Below are 21,942 nucleotides of genomic sequence, written 5' to 3'. Positions count from 1 at the left end.
GCCTCTGAAAAAGTACATAGTCTTTTTAAATCAGGGAAAAAAACACACCCCAAAAAAAATAAGTATACTTATAAGTATAAGTATAAGTGTAGGGTGCAATCTACCCCCAAATAGGAAAGGGACTTGGGGCATTTCTATATCACGTACAGTCTTGAAAGACTGCTGTTTTTTGGCAATTTCTCAATAAGGGTAGGGTGTCATATACAGACTGACCCCAAACTGGCTTTGCCCATTTCAATTAATATTGTACAGTCTATAACGGCTTAATTTTTTACTATTTTCTACAAGTGGAGAGGGGCCTAGAGAGACAGAAACCAAACTGCCTTTGTCCATTTCTTTATATATTTAACTGTAGGTGTAGGGTGTAATATACACCCAAAGACGATGGCTGCATTGCCAATATACATAGATGGAGAGGAAGACAATCTGGTTTGTGTGTGGAATTAATGAAGGCCTACTTATTAGCTTTACAATTACATTACTTATCCAAGTAACAGGTGGAGCACTAAATTTGGTTATTTTATGCCCAAAAAAATAGATTTTTAAACAAAATTACAAAATAATACCAAACAAAACCAAAACAAAAACACGCAAGGGTGGTTTTGCTAAAACCAAAACCTAAAGGTAATCCAGATCCAAAACCAAAACCAAAACACGGGGGTCAGTGAGCATCTCTACTAACAACCGACAGTCACAAGACAACACTATGTTAAAAAGGTCTGAAAGATTTATTATGTGGCAGTCAGCGAAACAATGTTTTTTTTTTCCATTGGCCAGTATTCACATAGATTATTTTTAGGCTTTAGGAACGACATTTGATAAATTAGCTTACTCTCTGTTCAGAATAACAGAGATATGATCAAATTCAAGCATAACAAAATATATCCTAAGCCACCAGATTGATGCACATTATTTTGTATTTCAACAAAGTTTTCATTTTTGCCAATCTATTTACTTTCAATTTTCAGTTGAGGCCATTTCACCTTCACAAAACACTTTTTCTCCAGTTTCTAGTATGGATTAAAGGTCATCCCTTATTGCTGCATTTATCTCCCGCTCCTGTTTGGCTACGATGCTTGTGATAATAGATATATCTGTTTGAAATGGAAAGCGATTACATCCATTTGATGGGCCGTCTGGAACAAAACATTAGTAGTATGGAAAAAAATTTAACCTGACCAAGGACAAAATGTCACATTTACTACATTGCTAAAAAAGCTGTGGTTATAAAAGATAATCAAGAGTTGTGCATAGAACGACTCTGTGCTCAGGTAATTGAGTTTTATCAAATGTGGAAAGGTACAATTAACTGAGCAAAATGTCATCTGCAGTCAGGTGATGACCCTAAACATGAAAGTGATTGCTGACATCTTTAATTTCTGATTCACTGTGGATTCTGATGAACATTTTGAAAAGAGGATGGAAAATTGGACCACTCTCCATATTTTTTTTACAGTAGCAGTTTATGTTCTCTGTGTAATGTAGTGATTGCTGGTAAGTAGATGTGAATTTATCCTGTCACCATTTTGATAGACATGTTGCTAAAACATTGGTGGCATTGAAAAAGAAGCAGCTTTTATTTTAATGTCTATTGTAGACCAATGTTGTTTCTATAGCTTCTTTTAAGTAACACTAGTGCAGCAACATATTAATGAAACACTTTACTAAATATTGGTTCAAAAATGAGCATGTTACCATTGTAGGTGAATTGTACTTTTACAAATATCAAATTTGTGCACCATATAGTTAATAAGATTGAGCCCATTGACAAGTTGTCTTATTGATGGAAAGCAGAATAGAAAGACACATTGAGGCAGTTTTTTATAGGTCTTATTTATTTCAAGATGAGTTACTGTTTTTCTGTTGTTCTAAATCTTGGCCAAGAAAGTAGGCCGGACATTTGCAAAGTTTCGCTCTCTCTTGAATGTCTTTCTTTAACATTTCAAATAATAGAGGGAAAAATAAATGATAATACCTAAGAAATTATGTAGCATTTTTGAGGCAGAGATATTTATTATTTATTTGTATAGAAGCACCCATGTTGTAAAGTATGTTGAGTATAGTATATTCACAATAAATATATATATATATATATATATATATATATATATATATATATATATACACGTACCAAATAGAAGTCTTAGTATAGGCTTTTTTAAAGTGTTGATTGTCCAGGGACACAGATGTATAAGACCCTCAGTAGTTCCCTTGGTATCGCAATGGTTCCTCAAACGTTTTTATGGTACATCAAATGTGTATTCTAGATGCATCATTAGTACATCCATGGTAATATCAATAATGATTTGTATGCTTATTCCACTTGAAGTATCTGTCATTCTATAAATGAACCACCGACACCATTTGTATGAGCTCCTGTGAATCTCAGTAGCATTTTTTCTGGCTTTGTAACTTTTCATAATGCTGTAATTTATTAATCTTTATATGATGCCTACATATAATGCAGCACTTTACATACAATGTATAATCATTGACATCAGTCCCCATTAAAGCTTACTTGTTAAATTCACTAACACACAAACTTCACAGAATACATCTGGCATTTGACAGAGAGCATTTCAAATAAAGAAATTGTCCACAGGAAGTTAGATCAGACAAGGAAGCATCTGTTGGACAGGAAGTACAGCTAAGAAGCACAGAGCAGTGACTCATTACAGGCAGTGTCCAGTTGTAGGGGTGTGGCAGAGGTCAACAACCCCCACCTGAAGCAATGCATTCTGGGTAAAGGTTTATAAGCTCAAACACAACCTGAAATTGTCCTCTTTTGACCACATGCCCATACACACCTAGAAGCTGGGATATTTCACTGACACACACTGCAACATTCCACTGTAAGTTTAAACTGCAATAACTTCTCTATTATCTAACTTTCTTAATCTTATATCTGCCTGCATCTTATACATCATTTCTGTTAACTTTTATCATCTTATTAATGCTATTATCTGTCTATATATGCCTGCATCTTATATACTCTGCTTGCATGTATTACATCTATTACTATTAACTTTTCTATTATATATAACATTGTTTGCATGTATTCCATCTACTTGTATTACTTTTCCTAACCTTCTTAAACACACACGCTTTACAAAGGCTAGCTCCTCCCCCATCTCAGGAATACTTGCTATCTACACTACAATGGGCTCTAGCTTCCTTCCCCCATCTCTCTCTCTCTCCCCCTCATGGTCTGTATTATCCCTTAGGCCTGAACACATGTTTCTCACTTACGCACACACATGCATACAGACATTTATCTTTATCACACACATGCATGGTGCATGCTCATCTATCTCTCTCTTACACACATCTTCTTTGCACACATACATAAATGCTTTCTATTTAAACACACACACACACACACACGTGCTTAAACACATTATCTTCATAAATGCTTTTACCTCTCCTTTTTTTACATTTAAACACACATTACACAAAAAGCAATGACTGATAATATATTATTTCTGTCTTACAATATATACACAAAGGAATCCTTGAATTTAAATACACAAATGAAGATATGAAGATTGCTGAAATGAGGTTATTACAACAACATAGTAGGATATTATATAATTCACTACTGAAGTACTCTAGTAAAATCTATATTAACATAATTTCTACTTGAAGTACAATGTATTATCTGTATTGTATGTAAGCATTTTGTGTTCTATTTGATCTCATAGTTATCTTTGTAAAGTTAGATTTGTTTCCGTCTGTTTTGTATGTTTAGATGACTGAGAGAAACGGATGAATGGATCATATGTTCATACAGATAATGCAGTATAGTGAAGTAAATTATAGATTAGTATTTATTTAGCGATTAACACATAATGATAGGCTATCTGACGTGGAGGTCAATAGATGTGTAATACTTAGGCTGTATAAAACCTTGTCAAACAGCGTAGGTAGCTCTTTTGGATTGCTTGTTTGGATGTGTAAGCAAAACAATTGGGATTCCTTGCTTACAGTTGGCATGGTACGAGGCCAATGTTTAAAAAGGTTGTGTAAAATAATGTCTCTAAAGTACATCTGAGATGTCACGAATGTGTGTTATTTGACCTGACTAAAATAGCGAAAAAGACGCAAATTGCATTATATCCCATAATTAATGAGATTAGTTATTAATAAGATCAAAGACATATGATCATTCTCGTGTATCATTATTATGGCGGAACACACAGGATCCTGTAACAGACGTGGCTTCCTATATTAATTAATTTGCTTTATTTAGATGGTGCCAAACAAGCAGATTTCATATTCAAACATTTTTTAAACTACATGTATTTTAAGCCATCAAAAAAACAGCTGAACCACTCACATTGACCTTCATGTTATATAACAGGTATTTAACGGTAATATACTTGTTCTAGTTTGAATATTTTATTGGAAAAAAAACAATAAAACTAATTTCTAAAAAACAAACCAAGAAAAAAAGTGTTGCTGCATATGATTCTATGACGACTCTTGTTCATATCACATAAGCAATTTGCTGCTCACAAACTGCTGGGATATTATGTAATGTAGTGGTTTCTAAAACAATCTGAAATATAAGAAATACTGAAGAAGTTGTTTTTCCCCTGCTATTTTCCTGTTACACCACCTGCAATAAGACAGAGGAACATTGGTGTTGTCTTTATTACCCAATGTGGAGCTGTCAATAGGATCTATAGACAGATTTGCCTACTGAACATACACAGGAAAAGACGCACAAAAAACATACTTACATGTATAACTAATATCTAGAGAAGTGTGTCCAGCTGAAAAATGGTAGTATTTGTACCAGATATAATCAGGTGTACAAGTGTGTATACTAACACTCTATGATGGCGTATAGACGTGGCTTGACAGTGTTAGTAGTAAACGCTAAAGTCACATTACCCTATTTGTATGCAATATAATAATGTAATGAAGTGTCATATACACAAGAGAGAATGTTCAATATAAAATTTAGCATTTTCCATATAAAATGTAATTAAACACAAACACTTCCACGTCTGTTGCTTACCACTTTAAATATCAATTGGGAATCTTATTTCCTGCAGTAGTTCACATGGTTTGAAGACAAACAAATACTTCGAAAATGTCCAGACATATTGTTGCCCTTACATATAACAACTACTCTGCTGTTTAATTACTAATGTATTGAATACACAGACCTGAATTTATCTGTTATTTAAAAGGGCAGAGAAATTACATAGATCTTCCTGGACAATAGAATCATTCTTTAGCTCATGTTATTACATATTTTATATGTTCAATAATTGTTTCAGCATTTTAGCTTTTTAGGGTCAGAGACCATCCAATTGGCTACTAATGATTATATGTGAATGTCTAACACAAAGTGACAGTCTCTGTCAAGACACAAATATAATATAATAGCTCTCTTTAGTCTCTTTTAGTTTTGTGATTCCAGCACAATAAACCTGCAACACATCCAAACAAATGTTGTTCCTATCTTTAGAGCATATTTTGGTTTTCCTTAACTGAAGTAAAACACTTATAGAGTTATATGGCTTTATAGTTATTAAATGCAATTTATGCCTAACATGCATTTTCCATCTCTGTGATTTTAGCTGCGCCAATCATTTGCCTGTGTAGTTATTACTATTTGGAATTGAGTTATATCCATACACTGAGCATCTATTATTAGTGTATGGGCGGCACAAGTAAATTTCCACTGTGTAAAATCTCTCCACTCATAATGACGTCACTTTTAATGGACAGAGTGAGATTCCGTTTTTTAAGGCGGCAATGGTAGGACCTGCCGCCTGTCTAATGTAATCCAGGTGGCGGGTCCGACCATTGCCGCCTTAAAACCGTCAAACTTACTCTGTCCATTAGAAGTGATTTCATTATGACTGCAGAGATTTTACAGAGTGGAAATTTACATGTGATGCCCATACATCCTGTGAAAAATGTGATATGTCTATGATGTAGTAAGTTTACATTGAGTCCTTGTTGCTTTCATACTGTGTTGGCATTAGTGTTGCCGAAAAAGCCTACCCCACCCAAATACGTCATGTATTGGCATTTTATGTTTCTTAATGATTCAGGCCCTATATGTTTAATTACATTAACATATATAATATTGCTATTTCATATTTTCAATGCAACCATTTATTGTAGTAATAAAGCTTAAAGATGTATCAGAATTTGCAATTGCAACCTCTTCTCAGTGTGATGCCTGACAAATGTGCTTGTAGTTTGTAGTTTTCTCATTTGATACTGTGTTAACCAGCAGATGCAGTGCAACTTTGTATTGGGAAAATAACAAAATATATATAAATGGTAATTTATAACAGCAATCTAATTCCATAGATATTGTATATTTTCAAGCAACAAAGTCCCCTGTTCAAGCTGGGTTTAAACAAATAATGTGAGTTTAAACCATGCTTGAAGAAAAGGCCATTGTGCCCCAAAAGCTTAAAATTATGCATGAAAATAGACATTAAAAGGTATAATTCATATACAAGGCTACCACTAAGGAACTTAATCTGTGCCTGTTATGTTGCCATGGATAAATGATTACTTAGTAAAAAATAATTTTGTAGACATACATTTTGTATACATAAATGCTTAACGTTTTAAATTATATTCTTTTTAATACGGTTTATATGGGTGAAATGATATGGTACATACATGATACTCCAGTATAATAATTATTATTAATAATTATTATTAGTATTCATAAGGATACCTTATAAATTTATTATTATTATTATTATTATTATTATTATTATATTTCAAGACTTTGATTAGAGACCCCTGTTTTAGTTCAGTTTTTATCCCATCTCTGATACCTGAATGGAGTATAGTAAAGATGCCTGAGCCCTATAAGACAGTGTAGAATGGAGCATAGTTACTAGTTAATGCAAGTATTATTGTTCACAGTCATGCTCCTCTTACCATACAGATCAGTAATCTTCATTGCTACAATATGTATGAAGTTGAGTTGCAAAAAAATAGTATTTGGGTACATAAGCCTTTACAAATCAACATATTTGGCATTGTGAACAGAGTATAGAGGATTAATAATCTGTAATAAGGGCTGGATTGTACATAATCAATAGGGAAACACTTTACTTATCAATTTAAAAATGTACTGTATAAAAGTGCAACTTCTAGTTTCCTTACAGTTATACTCTTTACTCAGGATATATTGGAAATTTAATAAACAAGGTGATGCCCATGTAAAAGTTACTCAAACCATAGCAACCAAGGTGTTTTCGTTTTCTATAGTACACTAAAAAAAAAGACAGTATTTGATTGCTATGGGTTTGTGTACCTTTTAGTTTTTAGTAGTGAACCAGTTTTAATAAATGTTTGGGTTTATGGTTTCATGGTTTTTAGGATTAATCAATTAAAGAGTTCTCAGTAGCTACATTTTCAATACTAGCTTTTTTTATGAGCATTCATACTCCCCTTTCACCAAGGAATTCCCTTTGCGGAATAGGAATGGTGTGTGTTCTGCTGTGTTTACAGAGCAAGGTAGCGGTGTTTGTGGAGGAGCAAGGGGTTAGTGTAACCAGAGGGGAAGAGTTGGACTAAGTGCAGTCGTTTCCGGTAAAGAATGGAGAAGGAACATTGAAGAGCCTCATTCTGTGGAGCAGTACAGAAATGAGATTTCCTTTTGTGGAGTGAAATTACTGTAATGCAATAAGGGGTGAAGGGAGCAGCAACATCCATTGCCAGGTGAAGAGGTACATAGCCATTTCTTTGATGCAAAGGTAATTCCATTTTGCACCAGCTCAGAGATGGCATTCTAGAGTCTCATTCTACACTGTTAACCGGACCTGTTTTACGCCTCCAAATTGCACTTTGTCTGAAAAGTGCATTTCCATGCAAACCCTGAGTAATATAATAAATTGTTTAACACTTAATTGCCACATGTAATATACACAGTCCAGTTTCAATACGTATTTTAAGTGAAAAATGGAAAAGTTTATTTTATTGAAAGAGGTGGTATTAAATCATTGGGAGATGGACTTTGATGGGACATCTACATTTTTGACTGTGTGATTTTTCTGCCTCTGTGCACACCAAGGGTCACTTCTGGCTGAGGAGGTATCTCCTGCAAGCAGAGAGTAGGGGTGCACCTTGATGTGCATTGGGCAGTCCAGACCAGCCAAATACATCAGTTCAAGACCAAGGTTTGTTTTCTGTCCACAATAGATATGCTTCATAATTGATCTACAGTATTTATATTTAGATTTGTATTTATCAGTATATGAGTGGGTTTGCTTGTGTATTTGCTGTTTTTGGTATTCCAGTTGAACAATGTCAAGCAATGACCAAATTACTGTGAAATGTGACCGTTGTTCATATATCCTTGTTTTTGCTTGTTTGCTATAGGAGAAGCAGACAATTTCCAGGATACACCCATTTACATGAGATGGTCAGGAAGAATACTAGTTTAAATAGTTTGCGTATGTTTATTGTGCATTGTTTTGCTCTGTTTTCCAAATATGAAAAAAACCACCATTGCAACGAGTGGTAGTCCCCAACCCTGAGAGGACGTCACAAGCACGCATATACATCATTACATGGGAAACTTCATTATTATACAGATGTCTCAGTTATTCTAGTATTTTGCATAAAACTTAGTATTAGGAACATAATGTCTGTAATAACATCCCCCTGGGTCTCCAAAAGGCCACTATAATAACATTCAGGGTGAACCCTTCACATCTCAGGCCAACGTTCCCTTTCAGTTTATTAGAATTGAGTCACTGCCCATCCTAAAACCTGTTTACTGTTGTTGTGCTTTATAATATGTCATTTTACAGACCATGAATAACCTTGTGTAAAGAAATAAACTAATTTAACTAACGTTGGTACCTTTATGTAATGTCATCTGCTCCTTCTCTTCTAGATCTGTGACAAAGAATGGCACTACTATGTCATCAACATCGATTTCCCACTGGTAACGCTCTACATGGATGGAGAAACTTACGAGCCATACCTGGTGACCAATGATTGGCCTATACATCCCTCACACATTGCCATGCAGCTGACTGTCGGTGCTTGTTGGCAAGGTAAAAATGAGTTTTGTGTTTCATTTAGGTAATATTAAACCAAGTAATATATATATATATATATATATATATATATATATATATATATATATATATATATTGTGAATCATAACCTCTGGATAGTATGGAAACATGAGTTCTGGAACTAGTACATTACAAATAACAACCCCAACTAGTCAAATTACATGTGAACCATTGGGCTGCAACAAAATGAAGCAGATGTGAAGATTGTAATCTTAACTTCCACCCAATCCCTTATAACATTCTCCTTTCTGATTTGCCATTGATGTGATAAAGGACACCCTTGTGAACAGTCTTATTTATACTAAACGTCCTATTTAAGACTTGAGTAGGGATATTAAATGGGAGTGATTTAGTCATTGTACTCTAGAATGTAAGCTCTTATGAACAGGGTCATCTCTACCTATTGTCCCTATCGTCTGTCTACTGTCTGATTCCCTTGTACATCCTGTCAAGTCTTTTGCTGCACCCTGTGTGAGTCACCATAGCCTTACTCACACTCATCTGTGTTACTTATGTGTATTATCTTATCTCTTTGTTCCTTGCCTCTGTATCCAGCACTATGAAATCTGTGAGGCCTTATAAATAAATAAATAATAATAATAATAATGATAATCATTTTAACAGAGGAGGTGAAGTTTTGAGCCCCCTCGTATCTCCTTTCTTTTCCCCAGTTAATATGTGTTATAAATTGGGAATAATCCTGGACATGGTCGGTGGTGTAAGTTCTGAGCAATCCATTCATCTTTCACAGGATGTGCCCGTGGTTTGTGTAATAGGGTTATTTAATGGTTCACTGGGGTACCTGTGCTACATAGGATCCTCCTTGAGGATATTCTGTTTAGCTGCAAGTAATGTATATAATAAATTAGAGATGCTCACTGACCCCCGTGTTTTGGTTTTGGATCTGGATTACCGTCGTGTTTTGGTTTTGCCAAACCGTCATTGCGTGTTTTGGTTTTGGTTTTGTTTGGTTTTGTTTTGCTATTTTGTTCAAAAATCAATGTTTTTGGTCATAAAAGAACCAAATGTAGTGCTCCACCTGTTTCTTGGATAAGTAATGTAGTTGTAAAGCTAATAAATTATTAAAAAACAGTTTCACTCCTGGTAGGCCTTCATTAATTCGACACACAAAGCAGATTGTCTTCCTCTCCATCTATGCATATTAGCAATGCAGCCATCGTCTTTGGATGTATATTACACCCTACACTTATACTTAAATATGTAAAGAAATGGACAAAGGCAGTTTGTTTTCTGTCTCTCTAGGCCCCCTCCACTTGTACAGTCTGTAACGGCTGAATTTTTTGGTATTTTCTACAAGTGGAGGGGGGTCTATAGAGACAGAAACCAAACTGCCTTAGTACATTTCTATTAATATTGTACAGTCTGCAATGGCTGAATTTTTTGGTATTTTATGCAATATTAATAGAAATGGACAAAGGCAGTTTGGGTTCACTCTGTCTATGACACCCTACCCTGAAGGAGAAATTGCCCAAACAGCAGCCTTTCAAGATGGTCCGTGATGCCCCAAGTCCCTTTTCTCTTTGGGGGTAGATTGCACCCTACACTTAAATAGAAAGTTTTAAAAAGATGTTATCGTCATCATCTTCAGCTTCATCCTCACCCTCATCAGTGTGTACGTCATCATCACACACTATCAATTCATCGCCGCTTGAATCCGCCATTAGAGAACAGTCAGTGCTTGCATGTCTTGGATGGTGAAGGCTTTCCTCGTGGAAGATGTAGTTCATTTTTATAAATATCATTTTCTCCACATTTTTTGGAAGTAACCCTCTACGGCGATCACTGACTAAGTTCCCAGCTGTGCTGAATACTCATTCAGAGTACAAACTGGAGGGTGGGCTGCTTAAGTATTGCAAAACAAGTTTGTACATGAGTTTCCAAATGGCCTGCTTTTCTTCCCAGTAAGGAAAGGGACTGTCTGACATTTCCATATCAATTACCTCTTGAAAATAATCCTCCACCATCCTTTGCATGTTAATACTCATATTGGATGGAGTTATGGGCAAGGTCACACATTTTTTTGAAAAATCCTTCAAACTAGCCCAGATGTTAAACTATTCTGGTCTGCCCTCTGCGTCTTCCCTGCTTCTTTTTGCAAAATTAATTTTTTTACGAGCAGCAGCTGCTTGAGAAGCTGAAGGAGGGCACATCGTCAAGACAAGGCCCAGTTCAGCGGACAACTTGCTGAGCAATAGCTCCTTGCAAAAGTTCACATCTCGTTCATTTTGAAGCAAAGACTCAATGTAGGTCTTAAACCTTGGATCAAGCACAGTGGCCAAAAGGTACTGATCCGAGTTCAAGATCTTAATAACTCAAGGATCATTGTGAAGTGAATTAAGTACTTGATCGACAAGGCCAACATACTTTGCGGAATTGCTTGATTTCATCTCCTCCTTCAGTTTCTCAAGCTGATTTTCTAATAGTCTAATTAAAGGAATGACTTGGCTCAAACTAGCAGAATCTGCACTCACTTCAAATGTCACAACTTCAAATGATTTCAGCACCTTGCACAGGACTGAAAGAATTCCCCACTGTGCAAGATTGAAAAACATGCCCCCTCGTTTCCCAATGTCATGGCTTGTAAAATACGCTTGGATGGCTTTACACTCCATCCTCTGCAGCATGTACAGGGTGGAATTCCACCTAGTTACCACCTCTTGCTTAAGTTAGTGGCATGGCAAGTTAAACTGCTCTTGGAGCTGCTGCAATCTCCTACATGCTGTGGCAGAATGCCTGAAATGGCCTGAAATCTTACGGGCCACCGAAAGCATCTCCTGCACCTCACGGTTATTCTGTAGGAAGCTCTGCACCACCAAGTTGATGGTGTGAGCAAAACAGGCAATGTGCTGGAAATCACCCAGCTGTAATGCTCGCACTATATTGTTGGCGTTATCAGAAATGACATATCCTGGGGAGAGTCCGAGTGGTATAAGCCATGTATCAATCATATCTCTTAGTTTGCGTAACAAATTGTCAGCTGTATGCCTGTGAGGCCGGTGATACAAAGAGTGGCCTGCCTGTGACAAATGTTACGTAGTGGTGTACATGCTGCTGCTGTTCCTGCTGGTGAAGGTGAATGACCAACCCAAGTTTATTGTGTGAGCAAAACAGGGAATGTGATGGAATTCAACCACCTGTAATGGTCTTACAATATTGGTGGCGTTATCAGAAATGACATATCCTGAGAAGAGTCCAAGTGGTAAAAGCCATGTTGCAATGACATCCCTTAGTTTTTGTAACAGATTGTCAACTGTATGTATCTTAGTGAAGCCGGTGATACGCAGAGTAGCCTGCCTCTGACAAATGGTATTAAGATTAGAATGGCATTGAATAGAAACAATAATGTGTCCAATTACTGCTCTGTCCCTGCGCTGATATTGCCAGTGTGACCTAACCCTGTTTTCTCCCTCTGTCAAATGGCAATGGATTACTGTGGAGGCTGGTATTTATGCTTTTCAAATCTCGCAAGAACCGAGCTCAGTAATACCAATACATCACAATGACGTTTTGCCTCGATTTCGATTCCGAATGGCCAGGAGAGTACCGAGCGTGTTCGGCTCGGTACTCGGATAGGCTGAATTCGGATCTCGGGGAATCGAGCCCGCCCATCTCTATAATAAATATAGCATTTCAAACCTCTAGCCTACTTGGAATCAGTCAAATCTGAACCTGGAACCTCCCTTTTCTAACCACAGCTAGTAACTCCTGTGCCTTTGCTGCTGCTGTTTTGGAGCCAGGCCAACATAGCTGTCAGCTCGGATAATGTAAGGAATGCATATTTTATCGATTTTTACTTATATATTAGGTGTTAAGAGGGAGAGGAAAAAACAAGTTTTGTGGTTTCCAATATAATTTAGTACAGCTTTCAGATTTAACCCAGTATGGGAATAACTGTTTCATAGCCCCTGCTGCCCTGAGCCTTGCACAGTCCTGAGCAGATGAAAAATGCATGTGCACAAATGAATGCTTTCAGTTCTGTGAATTATAGAATAACACAAGTAAAATGTGTTAAATAAAGAAGTCAGGTGTACATTATTTAACAAAGTCTAAAGAATTTTGAATTGTATGTCACTATAATGATTTATCGTCCGTGCTTTCACTTTAAGCCTTTCCATTGATGTGGTTAATTCACAATGATTTTGTATGCGCTATATGACACTTGCAGAGATAACATTTGGGAACATTTGTTTCACTATCTAAAATATGTTTAAAAGGTTTGCAAACACTACTTCAACAGCAATTGTTATACATTTGACATTAAAAATAGCTTGAACAGTATTAACACATTGCAGATTCTTCTATGCTAGCCCTCCCCCCCCCCCCCCCCACACACACACAACCTAACCATGGCAGTCAGTCTAACCCAAAGTTAGCCACCTGCTCTTCAACCTAACCTTCTGCAGCCTATCCTTTTCACATACCTCTAATTGAAGCCTATCCATGACCCCCTATCACTCCTTGCAGCCTATCCCTAACCAGCTTTCTATCCTTTACCTTCTTTGGCACATGTATTTGAATATGTGCAAATGAATTACTGCAATATTTTCAGTGTGTCAGTATTTGTACATATATTCTTGGCTTCTGGAGCTCTCTAGAAATATTTTAAGGTGAAAGCCTTTTCTAAACACTAAACAGGAAAAACAATAGAATGGACTCATTCCTCTGTATACCAATGTCAGGTAGGACCACGTCTAATCACCATGTGATACAAAACACTATCCCTACATTCGTGTCTATTAGCATTTTATTTGGTTCAGAATATAATTAATGTCGTGTTGGTGGAGCAAATGAGACTCCTAAAGATTTGCCATATAATTAATAAACACGAGACAAATCTTCTTAGTGTGACCTGAACAAAAACGGATGCACAAAACATGAGTTTGAATAGGTTTTGGTGCATTTTTACGAAACAATCTATGTATTTTATTACAGTGGTGGCCATACATCCACCTCTTGGAGTTTGCAGTTACTTTCATGCGTACTTGAGAAGAAAGATGATATCTGCTGTATTATATTAAATGAAGCCTAACAGCAGATGCAGTTTTCCCTACGAAAACAAATGGTTATAAAGTTTTATTGCACTTACCAGCTGGTCCTGTGTATGTGGGTGTAAGTACGCCTGCCAACAACTGGGACATATGCTTCAGGAGAAGAGCTGGACGCATCTGGGGAAGTGGGCTGAAATATGCTACTTTTGGGACGTAAATTACGCCCAGGTTTCCTTCAACTCTGCGTCAGGCCCATAGTATTTAGTTGAAATGAAATTAGCTGTACTGTTGGCTACATACTAGCCTAGATTTTCCTCCGTCATAAATTCCATGTACATGTAAAACACGGATACAACCAATGCCCTGAGAAAACTCAGACACCTAAAACAACATCCAGTATAGTTTTAACTCTGCTTTGAAAGCATCTTTGCCCCTCATATGCCCCCTACATATATTGCAGGGCTTGTTAGGCTAAATCACCTAGTAGTGACAGTAATGATGTTTCTTAGTAGTTATACAGTACACACTTATACACAGGGGTGGTATTGAAATTTAGAAGTGGCGGTATGAAAAATGTAATAGGAATGTAAGTGATTGGAATTTGATAGTTTTCCAATGAAGGCAGTGGAAGAAGTGGCGGTATGGCATACCACTGTATACACACCCACTTCAACCACTGGTTATAAAGCTACATCACAGGCACTGGTGTGCCATGCTACTACAGCATAACAAGTGGCATTACATTGCTACTTATAAATGTTAAGCTCGTATAAGTATGGTATGCAAAAGGAAAGGAAAGTTCTAGGTAATAGTTATTTCTTTAGATGAAGGTCATAACTGTGTTGAGTTGACATTGTTCTGCAGAACACGGTGCTAATGTTTGTGCTGCCAGCTACACAGGGCACTAAATTATGACCAGATTTAGTGGCCCCTTAGGGTGGGATTATATGATGCCAAACCATCCTCTAGCATCCTTTATCACCATGAAATTGAAGACAGAAGAGATGAGTTTTATTAGGGATGTTAGGAGAGCTGTTTCTTTTTACAACTAGGCTTAACTGAAGTTCAGTATTTATTATTACACATGTTTATGAAACCATGGATGATATTTCCATAAACTTTACACTGAGTGTGCCACGTTTAAGGTACCCAGACATGGTGCCGCTTGTGCCCATGCAATGCAGTATAATCCAGGTCATCCCATAGCTGGTGATAAAAATTGTCATTCTAAAAGTGTCATAAAGTGTTAGTTATTAATAAATGCAACAGTTTTTTTATATATATATTTTTCATATAAAATTTTATTTAATACCAACACCTCCACATCCGTTCTTTACCACTTAATAATCCAATGGGAATCTTATTTTCTGCAGTAGTCCAAAAGGAAATGATGTAAAAAGTTGGCCACAACTTGATATAATAGAGCAGCGATGCTAATGAATCAAGTACCATCAGCCGGAGAGGACAAAACACAAGCAGACAATCAGCAGTGACTAGATAGTGCTCCTGATGGTCATCTCCTAGAGTTTTATTCCAATTCGACTTTTTCGAAACCATTCCCTATGGATTTAGGATACTAATAAAAAAGGTACACCAGGGGATAGTCGAGAATGTCTATTTTAATTAAAATACTAAAACAATTCTGTGTGCTTTTTTACTATTAGCTATTTTTGTGGAACTACATGTTCCAGCAGGCCCTGGCTTCCAGGACATGCTGTCACTTGTAGTTCCACTAGCTCCAGCTTCCTCTGGAAGCCACTGTCAGTCATGAACATGCTAGTTCTGCAAGCACTAGCATACCAAAACAGCCAATTGCTGCCAGGTTGGGTACGATATCCCTATGCTTGGGATATCGACACCCACTATACCTAAAACAAAAAACAAAAGAGTTATATAACGACTTAATTAAAATGAACACTTGCCTAAACCCTGACGGCGGAGATTACCAAAAGCACAGCTGTGCGACTGCTGGTAAATGCAAAGATGCTGGATGCCGGCACTTCATTCTGATGTCATGTAAGTTACCGACATTCGGCGAACTGTAACTCTAAACTTATCCCTAACCCTAATCCCTAACCCTAACCACTTAAATGTAGATGTTGCTGTCTTCGGTGACGTCAGAATGAAGCTCCAGCATCTTCACATTTAGCAGCAGTCACATAGCCGTGCTTTTGGTAATTTCCGCCGTCAGGGTTAAGGTAAGTGTACATTTTAAGTAGGTCGTTATTTCACTCTTCCGTTTTTTTTCTGTAGGTATAGTGGGTGTCGATATCCCCAGCGTCAGGATATTGATTATCACTGATTGCTGCCTGGGCTTGCTGGAACTTGTTTTTCCACAGCAGATCTTAATCATTTTTGTTAATATTGCACTATTAATCTAGTACCCATCTGCCAATGGATGTCAGGAATACCCTCTGTGCTATTCAGCACAGGGCTGGTTTTCTGTAGTGGGGGACCCGTATGCTTTTTATGGTCAGTGTACCACAAGTCACTATGTAGCTTAGCTGTCATGGTATAATACTGTTCTAATTGTTTTCTAACACTTTTAATGATCCTTGTGTTAATGTTACATAAAGAGTATTGCTTATCAGATTTTTATAGCAACTGCTTACCTATTTGCCAGCAGTTACTCCCTGCAGAATAAGCTGCCATATTATCTAGGAAAGGATTGTTCAGAATTGATCCTGGGAGGAATACATTGGCTATAGCTTACTCCACTGATTTCCCTAATCCCTAGAAGTCAGTCCCATTAAGGCTGTGTACAAGCTGCTCTGATGGAAATATTGGAAGATATTTGCTTCTAGGAAGTTTTACCCAAGAAATTGGCCACTCTTTATATATTTCAATAAATATTAGCTAATACATAAATAAATAATAGTCAATAAAATCATGAGAATGTTTACAGCAGCATAGAGTATCTCATGGGATGAGAATAGCAAGCACACAGTGTTTCAGTGGGAGCATGGTAATGGAGACAAGCTACAGACTGGTAGCCATGCAAGGCTCATCATGATACAGGAATATTATGGTGTTAAATTCACCTCAATATGAAACAAAGTTCATACATCCAACTTGCTGCTGCTACTACCTGGAAGCACTCAGCTATTTGCAATCTTATGTCACTGCTCTTGTGTGCATTCCAAGCTGTGACAAACCAATCCTACTTATTTGATCTAAAGAATTAATAAAACTATGTTATTGTTTTGTCCATGCAAACTACAGTTACATTTTAAGAGTCTTAATTCTAACTTCCTGTCTTCGCATGGGAACTATTATGAATATTTTTAAACCTTAAGGTGCTGATGCTGAGTTGGTCATACATGCATCCAAAAACTTAGCTCTAAAAAGCCACATGTATACTGAGCCATATGCTTCTTAAAATGTATCCAGCTTGGTACCTGTAGCATATGCACCAGGTTTACGTCCGACATAAGTGGCGGAACTACCATTGGTGCCGGGGCTCATGGAGATAATGGGGCCTGATACATGGAAACTAGTACGCTATGGGCCCTGCTTCCCTGCATCGGGGCCCACAGTTCGCTAGCTCTGCCTCTGTCCCACATACATACACCCAGATACACTTACACCCAACCAAGTCATAAATACAGCTTTTTTTCTAACAATCATATTTATTATGGATTGTCAATTGAAAGGCTACAGAAAAAATAAAATAAAATAGGGAACAAGTGGGGGAGGGGCAGCATGGACTGCGGGCAGGGGAGGGAGGTACACATCAATAAAATCACAATAAAAAATATAAGCGGTATGTAGTTATGAACAACAATATATGACAAAAACAGCAGTCCAAGAAATGTAAGCAGGGTCCCTAAGGGAGGAGGCCTTGGGTGAAATCTAGGGAGAAAGAGAGCTCGGGTTCTCTAATACATATTTGTGTCAGGTGAAACACTTCATGAGTGGAGAGGAGGCAGCAGAGGATATCCTTTCTGCTACATAAAAAAAGCAGAGTATTTAACTTATGTGCAGAATAGAAAACAAATTTTCACCACTTGCATTGCAACATGGTTTTGTCCAGGAGACTTAAGTAAGAAATTTCTCGCCTAAGTTCCTTAATAAATCAGGTCCCTTAAGGAGCGGGCAGCCGGGCATCCCCAGAACACGTGGAATATGTTGTCCCCCCACAATTATCCCAGCAGGCCTTGGATTGCGATGGCCAAATCTTGTGAAGCTTAATACCGGTCATGTAGAGCCTATGAAACAGTTTAAACATCATCTCCATATGGTTTAGGCACCAAGACTTTCGATGGGCAGTTTGTAAAATACGGTCCCATTGAATTGAATCAAACACCTGCCGAAAAGTAGTTGGGAGGGGGATTTGGAGGGCTCACCCTCTGCAGTGAGAAACGTATACCAAAAGAAGATGGCCGTCCTATTCTCTCCCGCCGTCTACCTAGCAAGTAGGAGAGGAGGAGGTTTGTGTAAGGAAAGGTGCTAAGTACAGAGAGAAAGGAGCCAATTGCAGACCTGCAAGTACTTATAAGTCACGGGTTAAACATAGCTTTTTTAACATTTGTTTTATAGTGAAAAATGCATTTGCTATTAGGTTTGCTTTAAATAAAAACAAAATATCTATAATAATACAGGTATAATATTCCTTCTTATTTAAAAATTAAACTCGCAATAAATGTAATTCTAAAATACACCAACAAATTCATATAATATAGGCACAAACAATGAAGAAAGCACCTATCAGTTTCAGAGGTGAATCCGCAATCAGCCAATCTGAAGTGGTTAGATGGTGCTGTCAACTAGCACCATCAAAATGTATTTGCTCCAGTCTTCGGGCACCCACAAGTGATACAGTGACTGACAGGCATATATTGTCTTGCAGGTTGCAGTTACATGAACCTGTCTCCACTCCTTCACCCCCCTCCTTTTCCACCTCTCTAAATATATGGAGGTGCAAGTGTCAGATATGTTTATGGTTGTAGACGTGCAACTTTTTTGTACATGTGCAGTACAAATTTGTCTATTTTACGCTAAGCAAACAGGCGTGCACATGAATCTTAAAAGATATATTAAGCTTCAGTTTTCTGGGATTTAAACACTTATTTTGACACAATATAAGAAATATGTATGAACCATAGAAAATTATCCATTATTGTCTGTAACAAGACTCTCTAAAAAGAATGAGTTTTATCGCAGTGAAAGCATTGTATTGAAGCAGCAACATTTTAGAAGTATTATGCCTAACAACACCAATCTAGCAATGCTTTTGTTCTTAAAGGCATTTAAGGTCGCTGCTTTAGTTCTAGAATTGTGCTAGCTGTTATGATAACAGAATGCATAAATGGGCACATTAGCAACAGGAATTATTTAAAGCAATTAATTCACACATTCCTGGTGGCTTAGCTAATGAAGGTTCAAAGCAGTCATCCATCGTCCTATTTTTTTATTTTTTATTTTTTTTTAACAACGATACTACCAAGGACATTTAAACAATTAGAAAGTTCAGTTTAAGAAAATAGAGCAAGATTAAGTTGCAAGTGGACATTAATAGTACACTTTTTTATACTTTCCATTGAAACGATATTCAAAGTTTAGTTTCTATGACAATTGACTGTGATACTTGTGGTCACAACCAATGTTCTCTGTAAGCTGAGAAATTTGAAAAGTGATTTAATAAGTGTCAAAATTTTAATGTAATGAGCACTCCACCATGAAGAGCTGTATTGACAATCTGCTGTTCAGTGAAACTACACTGACATTTATATAATGAACACCTTAGAGGTACGGTTGGAATTTTTTCACCTGGATGTTTTCACTGCGATGCTTGTTACAACTCATTACATAATTGTCAAGACAGGCCTTGCCCTATTCCTGAGTGCTGTAATATAGTTCTGATGATAGCACCTGCTGCTAAATTACCAGTGTAATATACTGCTGAAGGTTCCAGGTGAGACATTTCCATGTATGTTGAAAGAACATAGTGGTCATAATTGACACAGTGCGCTTCATTTACAGACAAAAAAAATGGTCCAGGCACAGCAAAAAAATCCCCTGGTGGTGTGCACTTCTATTTGCACTTCTATTTGCACTTCTATTTGCACAAGCATAGTTACATTTCCAACAAAAAGCATGGGTTTCCAGAACAAGACAACTGTGTTTATGGAGGAGCAAAATTTTGCACAGGCCAATGGGAGGAGCTGAAGACATTCCTTGCGTAATACAGATTAGTTTCATTGGTAGACCTAGTCTTTCATAGCAGTGCAGAAACTAGATTTTAATTTTGTGGCGCGAGATTATTGAAACAAGATAAAGGGGTGGAGAGGAAGTAGAGCAGTTATGGTAAGAGTGCAGTTAATATACGTACCCACCACAAGCAATGTAGTGGAACGTGCCATGATCCCACTAACGTATATTCATGATTACATTATTAATGATAATTTGGATGCACACTTTGGGACTCATTAAGCGTTAGGTGCAAATGCACCATGGCATAACCATTTTGCATTGCAGGGGGGGAAATTTATAATGTGTAGATAAAATTAGAGTTGGGAAGGAGTGTCTCCTAGCATGGCTCTAAATTGCAATGTAAAAATAAAGCTGCCCAATATTTGTGAGCTACATGCAAAATCAGCCAGTATTTTTCCCTGCATGCAAAAAAAAATGCATTTGCATTCCTTGCAATGCAACGCGGTTGGTCCAAATTTTCTGCTTTGTTCCTAAATCTATATGAAACCCTTTATAATGGTATCATAACTTTTAATTAAGTAGGCCTCTGGTGAGTGCTTTGTATGCATCCCAGCAATTGCGCATGGATGTATTGGCTGACCATTTTTTAAATAAATAGTTTGGAGCCAACAGTTGTAGTCCATACTGTCCTGGAGAAGAAACAAAATAAGCTTCCACATGTCTGCGTGCCCGTAAAATATCTGGACATTTCCGGCATTCGGCAACAGCATGTAGGAGATTGCAACAGCTACAAGAGTAATTTAATTTGTCCTGCCACCAACTGAAGCAAGAGGTGGTAACAAGGTGGAATTCCACCCTGTATATGCTTCTGCGGATGGAGGAACAGCGAAAAGCCATCCACGCTTACTCCACAAGCCATGACATTGGGAAAGGAGGGGGATGTATTTTACTCAAGTGCAGTGGAGAATACTTTTCGTGTTGTGCAAGGTGCTGAAACCATTCGAAGTAGTAACCTGTGAAGTGAGTTCAGACACTGCTAGCTTGAATCAAGTGATTCCCTCAATTAGACTTTTAGAAAAGCAGCTTGAGAAACTGAAAGAGATGAAACAAAGCAATCATGCTAAGTATGTCGGACTTGTAGATCAAGTACTTTATTCGCTTTGCCAGGATCCAAGAGTTATCAAAATCTTGAAATCGGATCACAACATTTTGGCGACTGTGCTTGATCCTCGGTTTAAGAACTATGTCTTCTCTTTGTTCCCAACTGACCCAGATCTGAAGAGATGCATGTAGCTCCTGGTGAGCAAGACGACAGCTCATGTGTTCCGTGACATTACGGCGTCTCCTCCTTCAGTTTTTCACTTAACTGCTGCTAGGAAAAAACTTAACTTTTCCAACAGACCCATGGATGATGCAGATGACTCAGCACAACATTTTTACATTGGGTCTGGTCTAAAAGAATTGACCAAAAAACGTGATACCTTTGCCGTATCTCCACCTGATCCTACTATCAACATCCAAAGGCTGGTGGAGGATTAGTTCCATGACAGCATAGAAATAGACACATGAGAGTGTCCCTTTACATACTGGGAGTAAAAAAAGGGTGTTTGGAGACCCATGTACAAACTCTCTTTGCACTGCCTAAGCTGCCCACCCTCAAGAGTTTTCAGCACAGCCAGGAACCTTGTCAGCGATCAGCGTAG

The 21,942-nt window shown here is 37.5% G+C and overlaps 1 protein-coding gene across 1 annotated transcript in view; it reads left to right on the top strand.

Annotated features, from left to right (window-relative positions):
* CLSTN2 (calsyntenin 2) overlaps window positions 1–21,942 on the top strand; it is a 707,966-nt gene that overhangs the window by 658,745 nt on the left and 27,279 nt on the right. The window contains exon 9 of the mRNA XM_075201886.1: window positions 8,891–9,053. Within this exon, the coding sequence (XP_075057987.1) occupies window positions 8,891–9,053 (163 nt within the window). The remainder of the gene's footprint in view (window positions 1–8,890; window positions 9,054–21,942) is intronic.

The sequence above is a fragment of the Mixophyes fleayi genome, chromosome 3, assembly GCF_038048845.1.
Source record: "Mixophyes fleayi isolate aMixFle1 chromosome 3, aMixFle1.hap1, whole genome shotgun sequence".
Taxonomy (NCBI): domain Eukaryota; kingdom Metazoa; phylum Chordata; class Amphibia; order Anura; family Limnodynastidae; genus Mixophyes; species Mixophyes fleayi.
Note: the sequence above shows the minus strand (reverse complement) of the source record. Positions and strands in the feature narration are given on the sequence as shown.